Source organism: Rhincodon typus, chromosome 48 (genome assembly GCF_021869965.1).
Source record: "Rhincodon typus isolate 14 chromosome 48, sRhiTyp1.1, whole genome shotgun sequence".
Taxonomy (NCBI): Eukaryota; Metazoa; Chordata; class Chondrichthyes; order Orectolobiformes; family Rhincodontidae; genus Rhincodon; species Rhincodon typus.
Genome location: NC_063379.1, coordinates 2,782,275 through 2,799,935, shown reverse-complemented (window position 1 = coordinate 2,799,935; position 17,661 = coordinate 2,782,275). Strand labels below are relative to the sequence as shown.

The window sequence follows — 17,661 nt, the reverse complement described above, 5'->3', positions numbered from 1 at the left end:
TCTATTTCTCCACTCAGGGTTCTTCAGGATCAACACTCAGGGGGAAAGCGAAGGATTAAGCTATCCCCTTAGTCGACAAAAGGACGAGCAATATAGGAAAAGTGGAATTGCTCCATTCCCAACAGAAAGCCAACAGGAGGCCTGATCTGATCAAAACTGACATTTGGTTTTGATAGTATTCATGAGGAGGAACTGCTTCCATTGATATAATTGTTGGTAAACTCAAATTAAAGGCAAATCTTAGAAGGAAAATGTGGAAGGTGAAGAAACGTTTCTTTGCAACTGTACAAGGAATGAGGATCTGGTTTATATCTTCTGCCAGGTCAAAAGGAACAAATTCAGTAGCAATTGTGAGGAGATGTTTGGAGAGGTATATGAACACAGAATACTTGTTTCCCTTTGGAGAAACAGAAAGACTGAGTTGAAACATAAAGAAGTTTAATGTTACAGAGGCTGAATTGAATCTTTGAACCCGTGGGATCCAGTCAAGATTGTTCTCATTGTTTAGAAAGTACAGAAGCGGACGTTAAATTTTGATTGGCCACACTGGCAGTGATGAGTCATTAGAAGATCCTTCTATCCTCTCAGCTATTTTTTTTTCATTCTGTCACAGTAAGTATGTATCTGTGTTGACCAGCATTTATTTCCCACTCCTGTTTATCCAGAGAGCATTTAAGTGTCACTGTCATTGCTGGGGGTCTGGATTCACATGTAGGCCAGGCCAAGGAACAATTGCACATTTCGTTCCCTGAAGGATAAAATTGAATCAGATGGCTTTTTTTCTACATACAACAACAGTTTCGTGGTCATCATTAGATGCACAATTCCAGATTTTTATTTGAATTCAAATTCAAGCATCTGTCATGGCCGAATTTGAACCCAGGTCACCGGAATATTGCTGGTGATTCTGGTTAATAGTTCAGCGATAATACCACATGGGCATTGTCTCCCTCTGTAGCATTATTGCCAACTGAGACAAGCTATATCAATGAACAGGCTGTTAAATTTGAAGGCTTGCATATTCGAGTTTTACCATGTTTTCCTCTTACAGTGTGACAGTGCAGAAGGTTTTACACTGTTCTGAGCCAGTTTTGATCGATGTATCACCATCAGTTTAGTAATGAACTGCCATCTCCACGTTCAGTCTTTTCTATGGGCTCCAGATCTTATTCTTGGCTTAAAAGCCTCCTTGAAACCCTCTTAAAGAAAGGTACCAGAGGCAGAAGAGGAGTTCCCTGCATGCTTCTACTCTTTGCCACCACACTAGCAAGACCAGTTTATGCTTAAATTATTAGTGCCTTCAGTTAATATATACGTCCATTTCTTCCATTTTCCAAAGCACTGGGAAAGGACTGAAACCAGTCCAGAAAAAGACTGAGAAACGCGTTGATCAAACAAGTACTTATATTATGATGATATAGAGACATTTTCTATCAGCATACGAGATGACTACCACACAGACTCAGCTTCTTTGGTCATCAAGGAGTGCAGTCATTGTTGAACACACATTTGCAGGTGAGTGGAACTGGTCACATGCCAATGAAATACTGTTCGTGAAACAGGCTGAATCTCAGTCAGTTTCTAGCACTCCATGCCACCCACTCCTCCAAAGATGCACCACCCGCGAGTCGAGCGAGACTGACTGGTCTCCTTAATGAGCTGGGTGATGTGCCCAGTTCTATGCCAAAGCACCGATACCATTGATGAAGAGGGAGCTGACTAGGTCAATATATATTTTTTAAAAAAGCAAGAAACACGTGTGGGTATATGCAGAATATTCTGATTATGGCTGGCAAAAGTGGGCATTCGGAGAATTGTGATATGTCGACATCATTCAGAACCCTTTTCAATTGTTTCTGTTCTTGTATTCTGCACTGTGTGCAGTACAGGTGAATTGGACACGCTAAACTGTCTGGTAGTGTCCGTGGTTAGCCATGGTCAATGTGGGGTTACGCTGATAGTGTGGGGGTCTGGGTCTGGGGCGGGACTGTCTTCGGAGGGTATGTGCAGATATGATGGGCTGAATGGCCTCTTTCTGCACTGTATGTGTTTTATGATTCTTCGCTGCCAAAAGATATGTGTGAACCTGATCAGTTCCGTCGTGTTTCAGACGGGATAAGTCATAAAATTAAACAGGAAGCAGTTTAGAAAAATAAAATGTTGGCCCTAACGGAACCTTCTGTAGTCCACAAATAATTATTATTCATTTTGAGACTGTCCCCTCTGCTCAGTGAGTACTGAATAGGATCTTTTGATCTTGGATTGGATATGTTGCGCGTCTATAAGGTTAGAAGATGTTTTTAGTCCTTTGGGAGGTTTGAGGAAAAGGCCTAATCATCATTAAGGAGCAGATGTATTTATGAACGTTGTCCACCCGAGCTTTCTAATCGATCTGTTCACAGTCTAACCGCTCGCTATGTTTCTGCTAGGTTTCAGCCCGGTACTTGTTTGTATCGCCGTGATCAGGGCAGTGTAGAAACAAATCTCATTATCAGATGCCTCCAGCTCCAGTTCAGGGCAACTCCCTCCCGACTGTATACCATTATGCTGCCAACTCTGCTATGTCTGGCCTGCTGGTGGAATAGAACATGTTCAGTGATGGTGATTGTGGCGCTTGGGACACTGTCTGTCAAGTATGAAGCTATAAGTATGATTATGTCAGGCTATTGCCTAGTCTATGAGACAGCTCTGGTAATTATGACACAGGGCTCCAGACGTTAGAAAGGCGGACCTTGGAGGGACAACACAGTTGTTTCTGCCGTTAATTTTTGTGGTGTTTCTGTTGATGCCACGTGACCCGACTCGTCCCATTTCTATGAGACTTTGCAATGATTGGTATAACTGAATAGCTTGCTAACCCATTTCAGAGGGCCATTGAGAGACAACTACATTGTTGTGAGTCTGGAATCATATGTAAGCCAGTCCAGGTCAGAATTGCAGATTTCCTTCTCTGAAGGACATCAGTGAACCAGATGAGTTTTTTTTGACAATCGACAACAATTTAATGGTCATCAATGGATTCCTAATTCGCGATATGTCTTTTTATATTACTGAATTTATTTTCACCATCTGCCGTGGCAAATTCGAAACCTAGAACATCGGCTAAGTACCTGGATGAATAACCTAACAAAAAATATTGTGAGGGCATGCATCCACACATTGTTGTCGGGTCGTTGGAAACTGAGACAAGCTACAATGGTGAACAGTCTGTTAATTTTGAAGACTGCATATATGAGTTTTGCCATGTTCTCATCTCACAGTGTGACGGTGCAGAAGGCTTTGACACTGATCTGAGTCTGTTTTGATCATTGTGATCACCAGCAGTTTAGTAATGAACCACCATCTCAGACATCTCTTCATTCCACCATTTCTTCAGGCTCCCGATCTTCTTACTGGCTTAAACCTGTCCTTGAAATCCTCCTGAAAACAGGTTTCAGAGGTGGCAACAGATTTCAATGTGAGCTGCTACTCTTTGTCACCACACTAGGAATACCAGTGCATGATTGTTATTAGTGCCCTTCAGTTAATACACCTCCATCTCTTTAGTTTTTCAAAGCACTGTGAAGCAAGAACTGTCCTGAAGTCAGTAGAAAGGAAGACTGAGAAGCAGTCTAATTAAGCAAGTACTGCTATAATGAGGATAGGGAGACATTATCTGATAGCACACATGATGAATACTTTGTCAACAAACAGAGCAGTCATGGTTGAAGACACAGTTACCAAGGAGTGTAACTATTCCCATGCCAACGGTGTACACTTGGCTTCATCACTCATTAGTGAAAGTGGCTGAATCTCTGTCATTTTCTCATATTCTGCGCCACCAACTCTCCCGCAGTTGCATCATCTGCTAATCTAGCAAGACCAATGGTGTCTAAATTGAGCAGGGCCATTTACCTAGTTCCATGCCAAGCATTGGCATCATCAGGTGATAAAAAGGGAGCAGGCTGGTAGGATCAATACATTATCAAAAAAAGAAAATAAAAGACGCATCTGAAGAAAAAGGAACAAAGAACAATACAGCACAAGAACCTTCTGCTCTCCGAGCCTGTGCCAATAAATTCTACCCGTCCATACTAAAACTGTCGTCACTTACAGGATCCGTATCGCTCTATTCCATTCCTACTGATGCATTCATCTAGGTGATTCATGAATACAATTGTATCCCCTTCCACCACCGCCTCTGACTGCACGTTCCAGGCACTTGCCACCCTTTATGTAAAAAATTTGTCTCGCACGTCTTTTTAACCCCCACCCCAACACATTGACCCCTCCACCCTGGAAAAAAAAAAACAGCTTCATACTTTCCACTCTATCCATGTCATTCACAAACTTATTACATTCTATCTAGGACAAAGAACAAAGAACAAAGAAAATTACAGCATAGGAACGGGCCCTTCGGCCCTCCAAGCCTGCGCTGATCTAGTCATCCCTCAACCTCCTGCGCAGCAATGAAAACAAACTCAGTCTATCCATAGATAGCAAGAACTGCAGATGCTCGCGTCAGAGATAACAAAGTGTGGAGTTGGAGGAACACAGCAGGCCAGGCAGCACCAGTGGAACAGGAAAGCTGGTGTTTTGGAAGGGTCCCGTCCCGAAACGTCAGTTTTCCTCTGATGCTGCCTGGCCTGTTGTGTTCCTCCAGCTCCACACTTTGTTATCTCAGACTACCCAAACATTTTTTTTTCATAATTAAAATACCCCATTCCAGACGACATCCTGCAAAATATTCTCTGTATCCTCTCCAAAGCACCCATATCCTTCTGGTAGTGTAGTAACCAGAACTGTACGCAATTTTCCAAGTTTGGCCATGGGTAGGTACAGATTGTTCAGATATATTAACTGGCGGAAGGGCGCATTCACTGAATCGCACCTTGTCCAGATCATCCAGAAGGCGCTTCTATTATTCCTGCTACTGCATTCTTGACTGTGTGCATTATAGTTGGTTTGGCCTTACTAAATTGCCCGAACTATCCAAAGAGTAGTAAGTGGTTTAGCCATGGTAAGTGAGGGGTTCTGGGGCTAGTGTAGTGGTCTGGGTAAAGGGTAGGACTCTCTTCGGAGGGTCGGCGCAGACTCGCTGATCTGAATGGCCTCTTTCTTAATTTGTTCAAGATACGTCATTAAATAGAACAGGAAGCAGATGAGAAAAATAACAGTTCTTCCCTGATGAAAATCTTTGTCCCCTACAATTTATCATTCGACATGAGACGGTCCCGTCTGTTCAGTGATTACTGAACGGAGGCCCTTGTCCTTTGATTGGATAATGAAACGTGTCTAAAAAGTTACAGAGTGTTTTTACCCATTTGAGAGATTGTAAATGGGTGCAATCATCAGCAACGAGCCAATGTATTTTGAGCGTTTCCCACTCGCGCTTTTCACTCTATCTGCTAACCCTCTAACCGTTCGTGAAGTTTTTGCAACAGCCTCACGCTTGTTTGTATCGCTGTGATCGCTGGCAGCACAGAAATAAACTGCATTATCGGACGCCTGCACCTTCAGAATTTTCAGTCTGCACGACTTAAGGCTGTCCCTGCTGCCTTCGAACCTGTCCTTGAAATCGTCTTCAAAATTGGGCTCTCAGATACCAATCGAGGTTACCATAAGCTGCAGGCCTGCTCTGTTGAGCTGGCGGTACCAGTACATGTAGGTGTCGCTAGTGTCGTTTTGGTAACAGTGCATCTCCGCCGTGTTCTCCTTTTGTAGAGACAAACGTTCTGGCCATTGCGAGACAAGGGCGTTTTCACAACTCCCTAAGGGAAAAAAGGTTGGACAGAAAAAGAAACGGTTTGTGATGAAATTCTGTTGTTTGCGTAGAACCAGGTGTATTGTCCGATTTCCCACATTCCACAGTTTGAAATCCGCCCGCCTCACAAAGACATATCATTTCCCCAAGACGGAGGCAGAGAGACAGAGAGCTATTTGGGCTCTCGGTATTGCCACTTTTAGTCGATGAGCCAAGAGCAGAGCCTAAATAAAAAGTAGGTCAGAAAAGAACGGAACACATTTGCAAAAAGTAGAGGACTTCAAACTTCAAAATTTATTTCCGCTTCTGAGCATCTTTCAACTAATTTCCAAGTCAAATCCACTCTGCATTACCACACATCCTGAACATGATAACAATTGGGACATTTATCTACGTTCCTTTCATGAGGTACTATAGTACCTGCTTCTCTGATCTTACAAAACAACTAGACAATTTTTTAAAGAGAGTAAAACGAGGAAGAAAATTACAAATGATCTGGCTGACCGAAGTTCTTCTGCGACACGGATAAGAGCTGGCTCAAATAGTTCAGCAAGAATGAAAGGTTACCTGGGAGCAGCAGTAACAGGAAATACAGATAAAGAGCTCCGAACATTATCCCTCCGAACTTGGTACAGCTCTAATGTTGTTGACTTGCTCGCCGAGCTGGCTGTTTTTGTTCAGACGTTTCGTCACCATGCTAGGTGACATCATCAGTGGACCCGCCGATCAAGCTTTACCGGAGGCTCCACTGATGATGTCACCGAGCATGTAATCTAGACGTCTGAACAAAAACAAGCCAGGTCTGCGAGCAAGTCAACAAACTCATACACAACCCAAGCTACAGATCTTTGCCAAAACTTTTGGTGCAGCTCTCACAAACTGCATAGCTTCTCGTCCTGGGACCGGATTTATTGCATAACTGTGGATGTGACATCATTGCAAGAGATTCAGGAGACACTTGACCCCTACCACTTCCCCGCTCCCCCCACCCGCCCCCTCCAACCCCTTCCATTCCCATCCAAGGAAAAGCAGACCTCCTATCTTTGAAAGGACCGTAACTGACCCACAACGTCCTCAAACAAGTAGAATGATATTGCAGACACCTTGCAGATTCCTAGAAATTGGAAAGATTCACGTGTGTGCTTATTTTTGAGGAGGGAGAGGGAACCACGTCGTTGAACGTCAGAGGACTGCAGAATATGTTAGACGTCACGTCATTGTTCCATTTTGTATCTCAGAATGGACAGAAAGAAGAAATTAAAACTGGGAAGACCATACTTAACAGGGTCCGTTAATTTCTCGAAAAACCGTGTTGAATCAGAATCAATGTAACTGGTTTCCTGCACGGGTAGAAAGTGCTTCTCTTTTCAAAACTGCAAGAACCATTTGAGAGATGTCAAATTACGGGTGTGTCGTTTTTCATTTTTTTAACTCCCCAAAAATTGTGTAGAACTGTCTGACGATAATTTTTTTATGCATGAGATGTATTTCTGCAAGATAAAAACTAGTCCCCTCGTAGGATCGTGGTTTTTCGCAAAATCATAGGACCCTTCTCATTTATGAGGTCAGAATCTCAACTGGGCACAGTATTCTAATGCGGTAAAAATAGAGGGATATATTTTTCAATGCCCTCATTGAGAAATGCTATTACACAGCTGTGGAGCAGGTGTATACATAACTTAGTTCTCCTGGATCAGAGGTAGGGAACCTACCACTGCCTCAGAAGCGCCATCCTCATTCATTCCAGGTATCCACCTCCTCGGAGATGTTAGTGCACACTTTGAGAGAGTGAGAGTTAAACTGTGGCTCCTGGCTCAAAGATAGGGACATTCAAAATGCACAACAAGACTCAGTGTATGATTACAGAAAAAAATGTGCAAACGTTGTCCCCAGCTGACTCTGATTCAAGATGATTATCAAAGAATATTGACGAAGTTTTGTTCTCTCTGTTGTTTCACTCATTTACTGAGAGCTACCATGCAGCTGCATAAGGCCTTAGCAAGACGACTGCTAATCTTGAAAAAGAAAAGATTCGGATTATATTTAACAAGCAATTGATCCAGTGCCTCCAAGCTTTTCTTGCTGTCACGTGGAATGAATCAAATTGGCTGACGACTCGTATCTGGAATGCTGGGGACCACTGAAGGAAGCTGAGATGGATCATCCACTCAGCTCTTCTGTCTGACGATCGCGGTGATATGCTTCAGCCTTACCTTTTGCACTGATGTGCTATGTTCTTCCGTCATTAAAGATGTGATATTTTTGGAACCTCCTCCTCCAGTGAGATGTTTAATCGTCCACCACCAATCACGATTGGACATGGCAGAACTTCAAACTTTAATCTGATCTGTTGGTTGTGGGATCTCTTGGCTCTATTTATCACTTGCTGCTGATGCTGTTTGACATACAAGTAGTCCTGTTTGGTAGTTCATCAGGTTGACACCTCAATTTTAAGGTATGTCTAGTGCTGTTCCTGGCATGCCCTCCTGCACTCTCCATTGAGTCAGTGTTTGTCCCCTGGCATGATGGTAATGTTTGAGTGGGAAATATGCCGTGCAAAAAAGTTCTCGATTGTGCTGCAATAGAATTCTTCTGCTGCTCATGGCCCACAGCGCTTCATGGATACCCAGCCTTGAGTTGCTAAATATGTTCAACGTCTGCCCCCTTTGAGACGGTGACCATTGCACATAACACGATGAAGGTTACTCCCAATGTGAAAGCAGGAGTTCGTTTCCTCAACGGTTGTGCGGTGTTCGCTCTAACAGTTGCTGTCACAGATAGATGCGTCTGAAGCCGGGAGATTGGTAAAGGTGAGTTCAAGTATTTTTCCCTCTTATTGGTTCCTTCACCACCTGATGCAATCCCAATTTAGCAGCTATGTCCTTTAGAGCGCCACCTGCTCGAGCAGTGGTACTGCTGCTGAGTTGCTGTTGTGGGACGACATTGAAATCCTTCAACCAGTGTACATTGTGCCCTTGCCATCCTCAGTACTTCTTCCAGGTATTATTCAACATGGAGGAGTACTGATTCATCAGCCGAGGGAGGACAGTATATGGCAATCAGCAGAAGTGCTCTTTGTCCATGTTAAACCCGAAGCCATGAGACTTCATGGGGCCCAGAGCTAATTTCGTGACACCCGGGGCAACTCCCTGCCGACCATATACCATTGTGCCATGACCTTTGCTTGGTGTGTTCTGCTGGTGGGACAGGACATATCCAGGGATGGTGAGGCTGGTGTCTGGGACATTATCAGGTATGATTGCGTGAGAATGACTATGTCAGGCTGTTCTGAGGAAGGGTCACAGGACCTGAAACGTTAACTCTGTTTTTCTTTCCTTTACAGATGCTGCCAGACCTGCTGAGCTTTTCCAGCAAATTTGTTTTTGTTCCTGATTTACAGCATCTGCAGCTCTTTCGGGGCTCGGTGGGGGAGGGGGGCGCGGTGGCCGTGGGGAGTGCGGGCGTTATGTCAGGCTGTTGCTCGACTAGTCTGTGAGACAGCTGTCTTTATATTGGCACCAGATCCCAGATGTTAGAAACGCGGACTTTGCAGGTTAAACAGGGCTGTTTCTGCCATGTTTCTTTGCCTGTAGTTTATGTCTATGTCAGGTGATCTATCTTGTTCTATTTCTTTGAGATCAGTACTTCCGGGCGTGGAGAAACTACGCCATGTTCTTCACAGTCTTCAACACATCATCGGTGACAAAGAGCACCTCGTCAAGATCTTGCCTATACCTCCACTTTCTCCTTCAAACTACTGCCGAACACTAAACGGGGTATTGTTCGCAGCAAACTACGCAGCCTTCAGTAAAACATCGACCACAATGCCACACAACCCTGTCATGGCAAGCTCTGCAAGACATGTCAGATATCCGACATGGATAGTACCATCTCACGTGGGCACACCGCCCACCACGTGCATGACAGGTACTCATGCGATTTGGCCAACGTTGTCTATCTCATACGCTGTAGGCAAGGATGCCCCGAGGCAAGGTTTATTTGTGAAATCATGCAGACGCTACGACAATGGATGAATGGACACCAGGCAACAATGACCAGACAGGGACGTTCCCTTTAAGTTGGGGAACAGTTCAGCAGTCAAGGACACTTGGCCTTGGATCTTCGGGTCAACGTCCTCCAAGGTGGACTTGGAGATACACAACAATGCAGAATCACTGAGCAGAGGCTGATGGCCAAGTTTGGTACCCAGGAGGACGGCCTCAACCGGGATCATGGGTTCATGTCGCACTACAGGTGAGCCCACGATACTATGCAATCTCACACACGCACGCACACACATACTCACATACTCACACAGGCACTCTCTCTCACACACACATACTTTCACGCTCACACACATAGACACACTCTCTCACACGTGCACACTTTTTCTCCCTCACACAAACACATACTCTCTCTCTCCCATCCTTACATGCACATACGCACTCTCTCTTCCTTGCACATGCTTGCACACACACACAAACACGCACACCCACACACACACACAAATAAATCTATGGGATAAATTTGCATTTACAGACTTATAATTACAGATACGTTCTATTTTGTCCAAAAAAACACACAATTTGTAGACAGTCAATGTGGCGTTTTATAAATACCTACTTTGGAAATAAAACCAGTCTGATTTCAAATTGATACACAGGCAGACTCTAAACAAGGCCTCATATTTAAAATTGATCGCCTGACCTGGGATATCACCTCTTTTATACGGAGGGAACTGATGACACCTTTAGTTATCTTAGGACAATGACTTTCAGAAATTCGGGAATTTGCACATTAATCCTTTCTAACTGATTAAAGATTTAACGGCCATCTTCGGTTTGTTCAACACTGCATCAGTTCTATGACCCTTTGGTCTTTCGCTTATAAATTGTGTCCGATGCCACCTATCTCACTGACACCTGAAGGAGTGAGACTCCGAAAGCTTGTGTCAACAAATAGGTTGGAACACAATTGAATCCTTTATCCTCGAAATATCATTATCCTACATGAGTCTAACCGCCCTGCTCGGCGAATACCGAACAGGGGCCTTGGTCTTTAATTCGATAAGGAAGCCCTCATTAAATTAGAATGGTTTTGTCCGTTTGTGAGGTTGTAGAAAAGGGTGCAATTGTCATTAATGTTCGGGTATAGTTTGAAGGTTGTCCACTCGAGATTTCCAATCCATCTGCTATCAAACTAACCACTCGTGAGTTTTAGCAACAACCCTGCACTTGTTTGTATCGCTGTGATCACTAGCAGCGCAGAAATAAACTGCAGTATCAGACGCTTGCAGCTTCAGGATTTTCACGGTGCACGACTCAAGATTGCGCCTGGTGCCTTCGAACCTGGCCTTGAAATCGTCTTCGAACGTGGGCTCTGAGGTACCAAACGAGGTTGCCACGAGCTGCAGGCCTGCTTCTCTGAGCTGCCGGTACCAGTACATGTTGGTATTGCTAGTGTCATTTTGATAACAGTGCATGACTGTCGTGTTCTCCTTTTGTAGAGACAAACGCTCCGGCCACTGGGAGATGAGAGCGCTTTTACAACTCCCTAAGGGAAGAAGATGGAGAGAAACAGAAACGGTTTTGTGTTGAAATGTCAATTGCTTGCGGGGACCCGGTTATATTCTCTGGTTCCCCACATTTCACACACTTCTCAACCTCTACGCCTCAGAAGGACGTATCATTTCCCCATAATGGACAGAGAGAGAGTGGCCTCATCCACTCAAGGAAATGGGTTTTGCTTTCGGTTATTTGGACCTTCGGCATTACCACTTCCAGTTGATGTGCGACGAACAGGGGCTATTCAAATGCAGGTCAGAAACAAAAAGAAGGCATTTGTGGAAGCAAAGAATGATGCAGATGCAAAAAACGGCGTTTGCCCAATTGTTTCCTTTCTCTGAGCATTTTTCAAGCAATTTCCAGTTCCAATGCGCTCTGCCTTAACACAGATCTGCACATCATGCCAATTTGGTATTTATCTATCTCCCTATGGACGCACAGAACATTCCGCAGCAAGACTTTTTTTTCTTCTTGACTGTACAGAAGAATGAAACTTGCAAGTGGTTTCACTGACCAAAGTTACACTACGGTACCAAAATCAGATTAAAACTTGTTCAAATAGTTCATCAAGGGATGGAGGTTTACCTGAGAGCAGCAGTAACAGAAGATGCAGATAAAGAGCACCGAACATTATCCTTCCCGCCCAACTTGGTACAGGCCTCACAGACTGCAAACCCTCTCGTCCTAGCACCGGATTTAACACATTGCTGTAGATATGACATCATCACAAGAGCTTCCAATAGGCTTCCTCCGTTTCTCTCTAAGTAAGAGTACATGTCTGTCTGTGAATACGCTGGTAACTGACCCACAAGGTCATCAGCAATGTTAACCCTATAATCCGCCCACTGGAGGTTCATACAGATTGGAACGATTCACGTGTCTGTTATTTGTTGTGTGGGAGATGGTGAGAGGCAAGTCACTTCTTGTTAAAGTGTAGAAGAATCGGTTAGAGGTCGCAGTCCTGCCCCATTTTGTATTTCAGGATGGACACAGAGAAGAAAGTCGAACCGGGAAGAACGTTGCACCTGGAGGACGATCAGGTCGGTGAAAGACGCTCTTTGATCTGCCCGAAACTGTTACTCTCCTACAACAAGGAATTGACCTCGACCGAGTGTCGTAGACTGACACATTCGAAGGCCCAGGACAACGTAAATAAAAACCAAAAGAACTGTAGATGCTGTAAATCAGGCACTAAAACAAAGTTGCTGGAAAAGCTCAGCAGGTCTGGCAGCATCTGTGGAGGAGAAAACAGAGTTAACGTTTCGGGTCCGGTGACCCTTCCTCAGAACTGCTTGGGGCATCTGCCGCAAAGGTGATGTTGGAAAACACCACTGACTTGAGTTCGTCCTGCTGAATTTAAATTGGGGTCTGTTTTACTATCGGACCCTGCTGGTGCCTCAAATGCATGAAAATATAGTTTGGTTCAAGACGTGTTTTTGGTTTGTTTGTTGGATATAGTCAAACTCCAATGTTTTCTTGTTTTCTTCATATGCTACTGTACAGGACTGAATTGTGTTTGTGACCATGCATGGGCGTACATGTATGCGTAATGCAGAAAGTTTTTTTTATGCTTAAAGTATGGTTTTGAAATTTAAAAAAGCTGTTCCTACCAAAGTTCGTTCAGGTCTCAAATCATCCCGTTGGCTTCAAATGAATGTAAATAGTTTCCTGCAGAGGCGGAAAATGCTTCTGTTTTCACCAGTGCAAGGAAGACCTGAGAGGGGTCAAATTCCAATGTGTCTTTTGGCATTGTTACTCTCTGTAGAAACTGTAAATAACTCTTTCCGGAACTTTTGCATGCATATATTTTTTATAACTTTATTTTCACAATATAAAAGCTATTCCTCTCATCGGAGAGTTGTGGTTACCATAGACAATTTTTGACCACTGTCTAAAGTATTTCTGTCAAAATACAATGGGCATCTGTTCAGATATTGGATCCTCTTGGTGGCTGAAATATACGTAAATAGTATTTTGCATAAGTAAGAAATACCTCTGGGGTTGTTGCAACTGTGGGGAAAGAAAAATTCCAACGTTTACTTGATTCTCTATATGCAAAGATAGCAGGGTATCCAACGGCTCTAGTGACTATGTATGTACGTAAAGATTTTCTACAATTAAAGTGCATTTCTGAAATAAATAAAAAAGAATGTTCCTAAGAGTGATCCGTTCAGTTCTCAAAATCCTTTCTTGCCTCAACATGAATGTGAATAGTTTCCTGCACAAGTGGAAAACGCTTCTGTGTTTAGAACTGCATGGACGATCTGACAGATGTCGAATTTCAATGAGTTGTCCGTTTCTTTTCCCTCTGCAAAGACAGTCTAGAACTGTTTAGGACAGTTTTGCAACAAAAACTGACTGCCCTCATAGGGTAGTTGTTGCAATACCACTGAGTCCTCCCTAAGCCTGAGAAGAAACATTTTCAAACAGATATAGTTTGAAGGGATGAAAAATTGAGACATTAGATCTTTTGCTGTGTTCAAAGATGTTATTACACAGCTCTGGAGCATGTAGGCTTTGAACTCAAGCCTCCTGGCTCAGAGGTGCATCACAAGATCCCTCCTCATTTATTCTAGATTCCTTCAAATGAACCTGATTATAGATGTCATTAAAATCCGGTGATGGTAGGCCAATGTCGGTCTCCTGGCTCAGAGGTAAGAACACTACCAGGTGTCCAACAAGACACGGGGGTGTAATAGCAGAAACAGGTCTTTCAATTGTCCGCAGCTGACTCTGATTCAAGGTGATTCTCAAAGAGCATTGATGAAGTTTTATTTTCTCTGTTGATTCACTCAGTTACTCAGAGCTACCATACAGCTTCACAGAGCTATAGCAAGAACATTATTAATCTTAAGAAGACATTTTGTAATACATTTGCTCAGCAAAATAATTGCCACCCTTTGCGGAGAGAGTTAGCGAGATTAAACAGATGGGGTAATCAGGGAGTCACAGTGAACGCAGTCCCTATAAAAGGCAGATAGCGTGAAGAGGGAGATATCTCTTTGGTCGTGGGGTCAGATTGTAGGTGGCGGAAGGGGTGGAGAATGATACGTTGGATGCAGAGGTTGGTGGGAAGGTATGTGATATTCATTCATGAGGATTTAAATTGGTTTGCTTAATCTGGTTACTCACAGACTTGTTTTAACAAACGCATAAGTCCTTCCAGGCTAACGTGGCTACATAGCCATTTTAATGAACGCAGGAGCTATTTGGCCATGCCATACGGAAATCTCACAGAAATTACAAAGATGTCAGGAGGAGCAGCCAGCAAATCCATGTTTGATTGGAAGAATTAGATTGATTGCCCAAGTGTAGTTTCGGGAAAAAGTTAAGAACGTGAATGCAAGACTATCCTTTATTACAATAGGAATAAAAAAGGTTGTTATTAAGAAAGAATGAACAGACCTGCTAATGCATACAATGGTCTTGGGAAAGGGCTCAGAATATTTAGGAGTTTGTTTTTGACTGGCATGGACGCAATGTGTGGTTGGCAGGGAAGTCTTCATCAATGAGCACCTAGTTGAAATCTGCCAGGGGCGCTTTCCCAATCGCTCAGCTCGTGGAATAGGGGGCTCTTAGACTTTTGACCCCGTTTTGAGCCTGTTTGAATCGATGTGATCACGAGTAGCATCAGTTGACTGCAAGCTCAGTATTTTCAGGTTGCACAATTTCTGAAAGGGTCTAGTGACTTCAACCCTCCTTTGAACCATTCCTCAGTCGTGGGATCAGAGCAGATGGCAGAGGTTACTATGAGTTGTAGGCCTGTTGCGATGTGCTGGCGGTACCTGTACATGTAGGTACACCCTCTTCCCTTCACCAACAGACACGTGGGAGACGAGGGCGCTCGGCAGCCAGCTGAGGAGAAACTGGAGAACAGACAGGGTCAAATTTCAAATGTTACCATTATCACAGAAAGGCAATTTCTACCAAGGGAACCAGGACACTCTGTCACACCTGTTTGACTCGTTTACATCTGCAGACAGACTTGCAGAACTCTGGGCACCCATTCACGGTGGAGCGAAACTGGGGTACACTCCGAATCACCACGTTTGGCTGCAATGCCAATTGTTCACAGAGACCAAGGTGTATCCTGTGATTTCCCACATTCTACACACTTGGACCTCTGCCCGCCTCACAAACGTGTGACATTTATCAATTATGTGGAGACAGAGAGAGCAGAAAAGAGACCATTGCCGTTTACTGGTGTCGGCATTATGCATGTGTCCTTTGGAAGCTGGGCATTGCCACCTTCATTCTGCAACAAGACCGTTGTCTTTGTTGTTTTTAAGAGAGCAAACAGGAACAAATCTTGCAAGTGATCTGACTGACCGAAGTTCGACAACAGCACCAAAAGTGGATTAAAACTAGCTCAAATAGTTCACCAAGGCTGAAAGATTATCTGGGAGCAGAAGTAACAGGAGATGCAGATAAAGAGCACTGAACGTTTGCAACTGTGCTGAAAGTCAAATGTCAATGTTTGTTTTTCCCTGTGCAAATACTGCACAGTGACGAACAACATAACTGAATATGAATGTAAAGATTGATTTCCAACGAACAAAATCGTTTTTTTGGAAATAAATAAAAGACAGTTCCTAACAATGCTCCGTTCAGTGCTCAAAACCTCTGTTGCCTCAAAATGAATGTAAATAGTTTCCTGCACAAGTGGAAATGACTCTTTTTACAACTGCAAGGATGATCTAAGAGATGTCAAATTCTAGTGTCCCATCTAATATTTTTCTCTCTGCAAAAACTGTCTAGAACTGGTTAAGGACGTTCGTTGTATACATTTTATTTTAATAAAGTTTACTTTCGCAATAAAACCTATTACTTTTATGGGCTAGTTGTTGTTACAAAGCCACAGGTAGCTCCTGCCTGAGAAGAGATGTTTTTAAATAGATGTCGGATTTTGATAGGGTAAGTATTGAAATGCTAGATATTTTGCAATGAACCTATTTGGGGATATTACACAGCTCTGGAGTAAATGGGTCTTAATCTCACGACTGCTGGTTCAGAGGTAGGCACTCTACCGCTGCACTAAAGAACCCGAGCTGTGACTAAGGGCATTGACGAAGTTTTGTTTTCTCTCTTGATACACGCAGGTACTGAAAGCCACCATGCAGCTTTTCAGGGCTGTCACAAGAAGATTTTTAATCTGGAGAGCATATTTCGGAAAAGGTTTGATCAGCAATCAGTTACCGCCATATGGAGAGACAAACAGGTAATGAAATTTAATAGATAGGTTAATCAGACATGAGTTTTCATGAATAAGATTTAGTTTGCTTCATCTTGTCTTTCTTTATAACTAATTTTGAAAAACACATACGTTTTTCTTTTGGCTAACTTGACTAATATATCTTTCTGTGCGAATACAGGAGCTATTTTTGTCACAAGACAATCTAAAAACAATTACAAAGTCATCAGGAACACCAACCAGCAAATCAATGTTTAATTGGAAGAAACACCCCAATTGCACAAGTGCAGCGTCAGGAAGAAGATAAGAAAGTGAATGGTAGGCTATCCTTTATCGCAGGAGGAATAAAAGGAAGGATGTTATTATGAAGTCAGAATCGACAAACTGGGCTTATTTTCCTTGCAACGAAGAAGCTGAAGGGGGACACGATTGAGACGTATGAAATTATGAGGGACATAGAGGGGAAGAAAGCTTTCCACTGATGGATGGATCAATTACCAGGGGTATTGATTTAAGGGAGGGTTTCCCACTGAACAACCCTCCCAGGAATTGCATTCTATATTTCCACCACTCCCTGGGAATCTTTTAGAAATGATACAATTTTTGAACAGTAATGATAAGCCAGGTGCACAGAGGGGAGGTGGAGAAGGCTGGAAAGTTCAAAAGATAGTACAAACACAAATATCATGTTCTCGGTCAATAACGTGGGCGGTGTGGGCATTCACTTAAGATAAGAGGCAGGAGGCTTAAAGAAGATGTAAGGAAAAACTTTTCACCAAGACAATGGTGGGTATCTGCAGCAATGGTGACAATAATGGAATGTACTAGCCAAGTAGTGGGAAATGGGATTACGAATAGTTAGGTGTTTCTTTTCAACCTGCGCATATTCGATGGGCTAAAGAGCCAACCCTTTTTTTATTCATTCAAGGGATGAGTGACGTGTTTGGCTAGGCAGCATTTATTGCCTATCCCTAATTGCCCAGAGGACAGTTAACAATCAAACATATTTTTGTGGATCTAGAGCTACAAGTAGGACAGTCCAGGTAAGGATAGCAGTTTCCTTCCCTAAAGACATTAGTGAACCAGATGGGTTTTTCCTGACAACTGATTCATGATCATCATTAGATTCTTAATTCCAGATTTATATTGAATCCAAATTCCAC

General features: G+C 43.3%; 1 gene segment (V, D, J or C); it reads right to left on the bottom strand.

The window, feature by feature from the left end:
- Positions 1 to 10,937: 10,937 nt before the first annotated feature.
- Positions 10,938 to 11,938, bottom strand: LOC109913599. The segment is given in 2 exon segments: positions 10,938 to 11,296; positions 11,893 to 11,938. Coding segments are annotated over 2 exon segments (405 nt in total).
- Between the last annotated feature and the right edge of the window lie 5,723 nt (positions 11,939 to 17,661).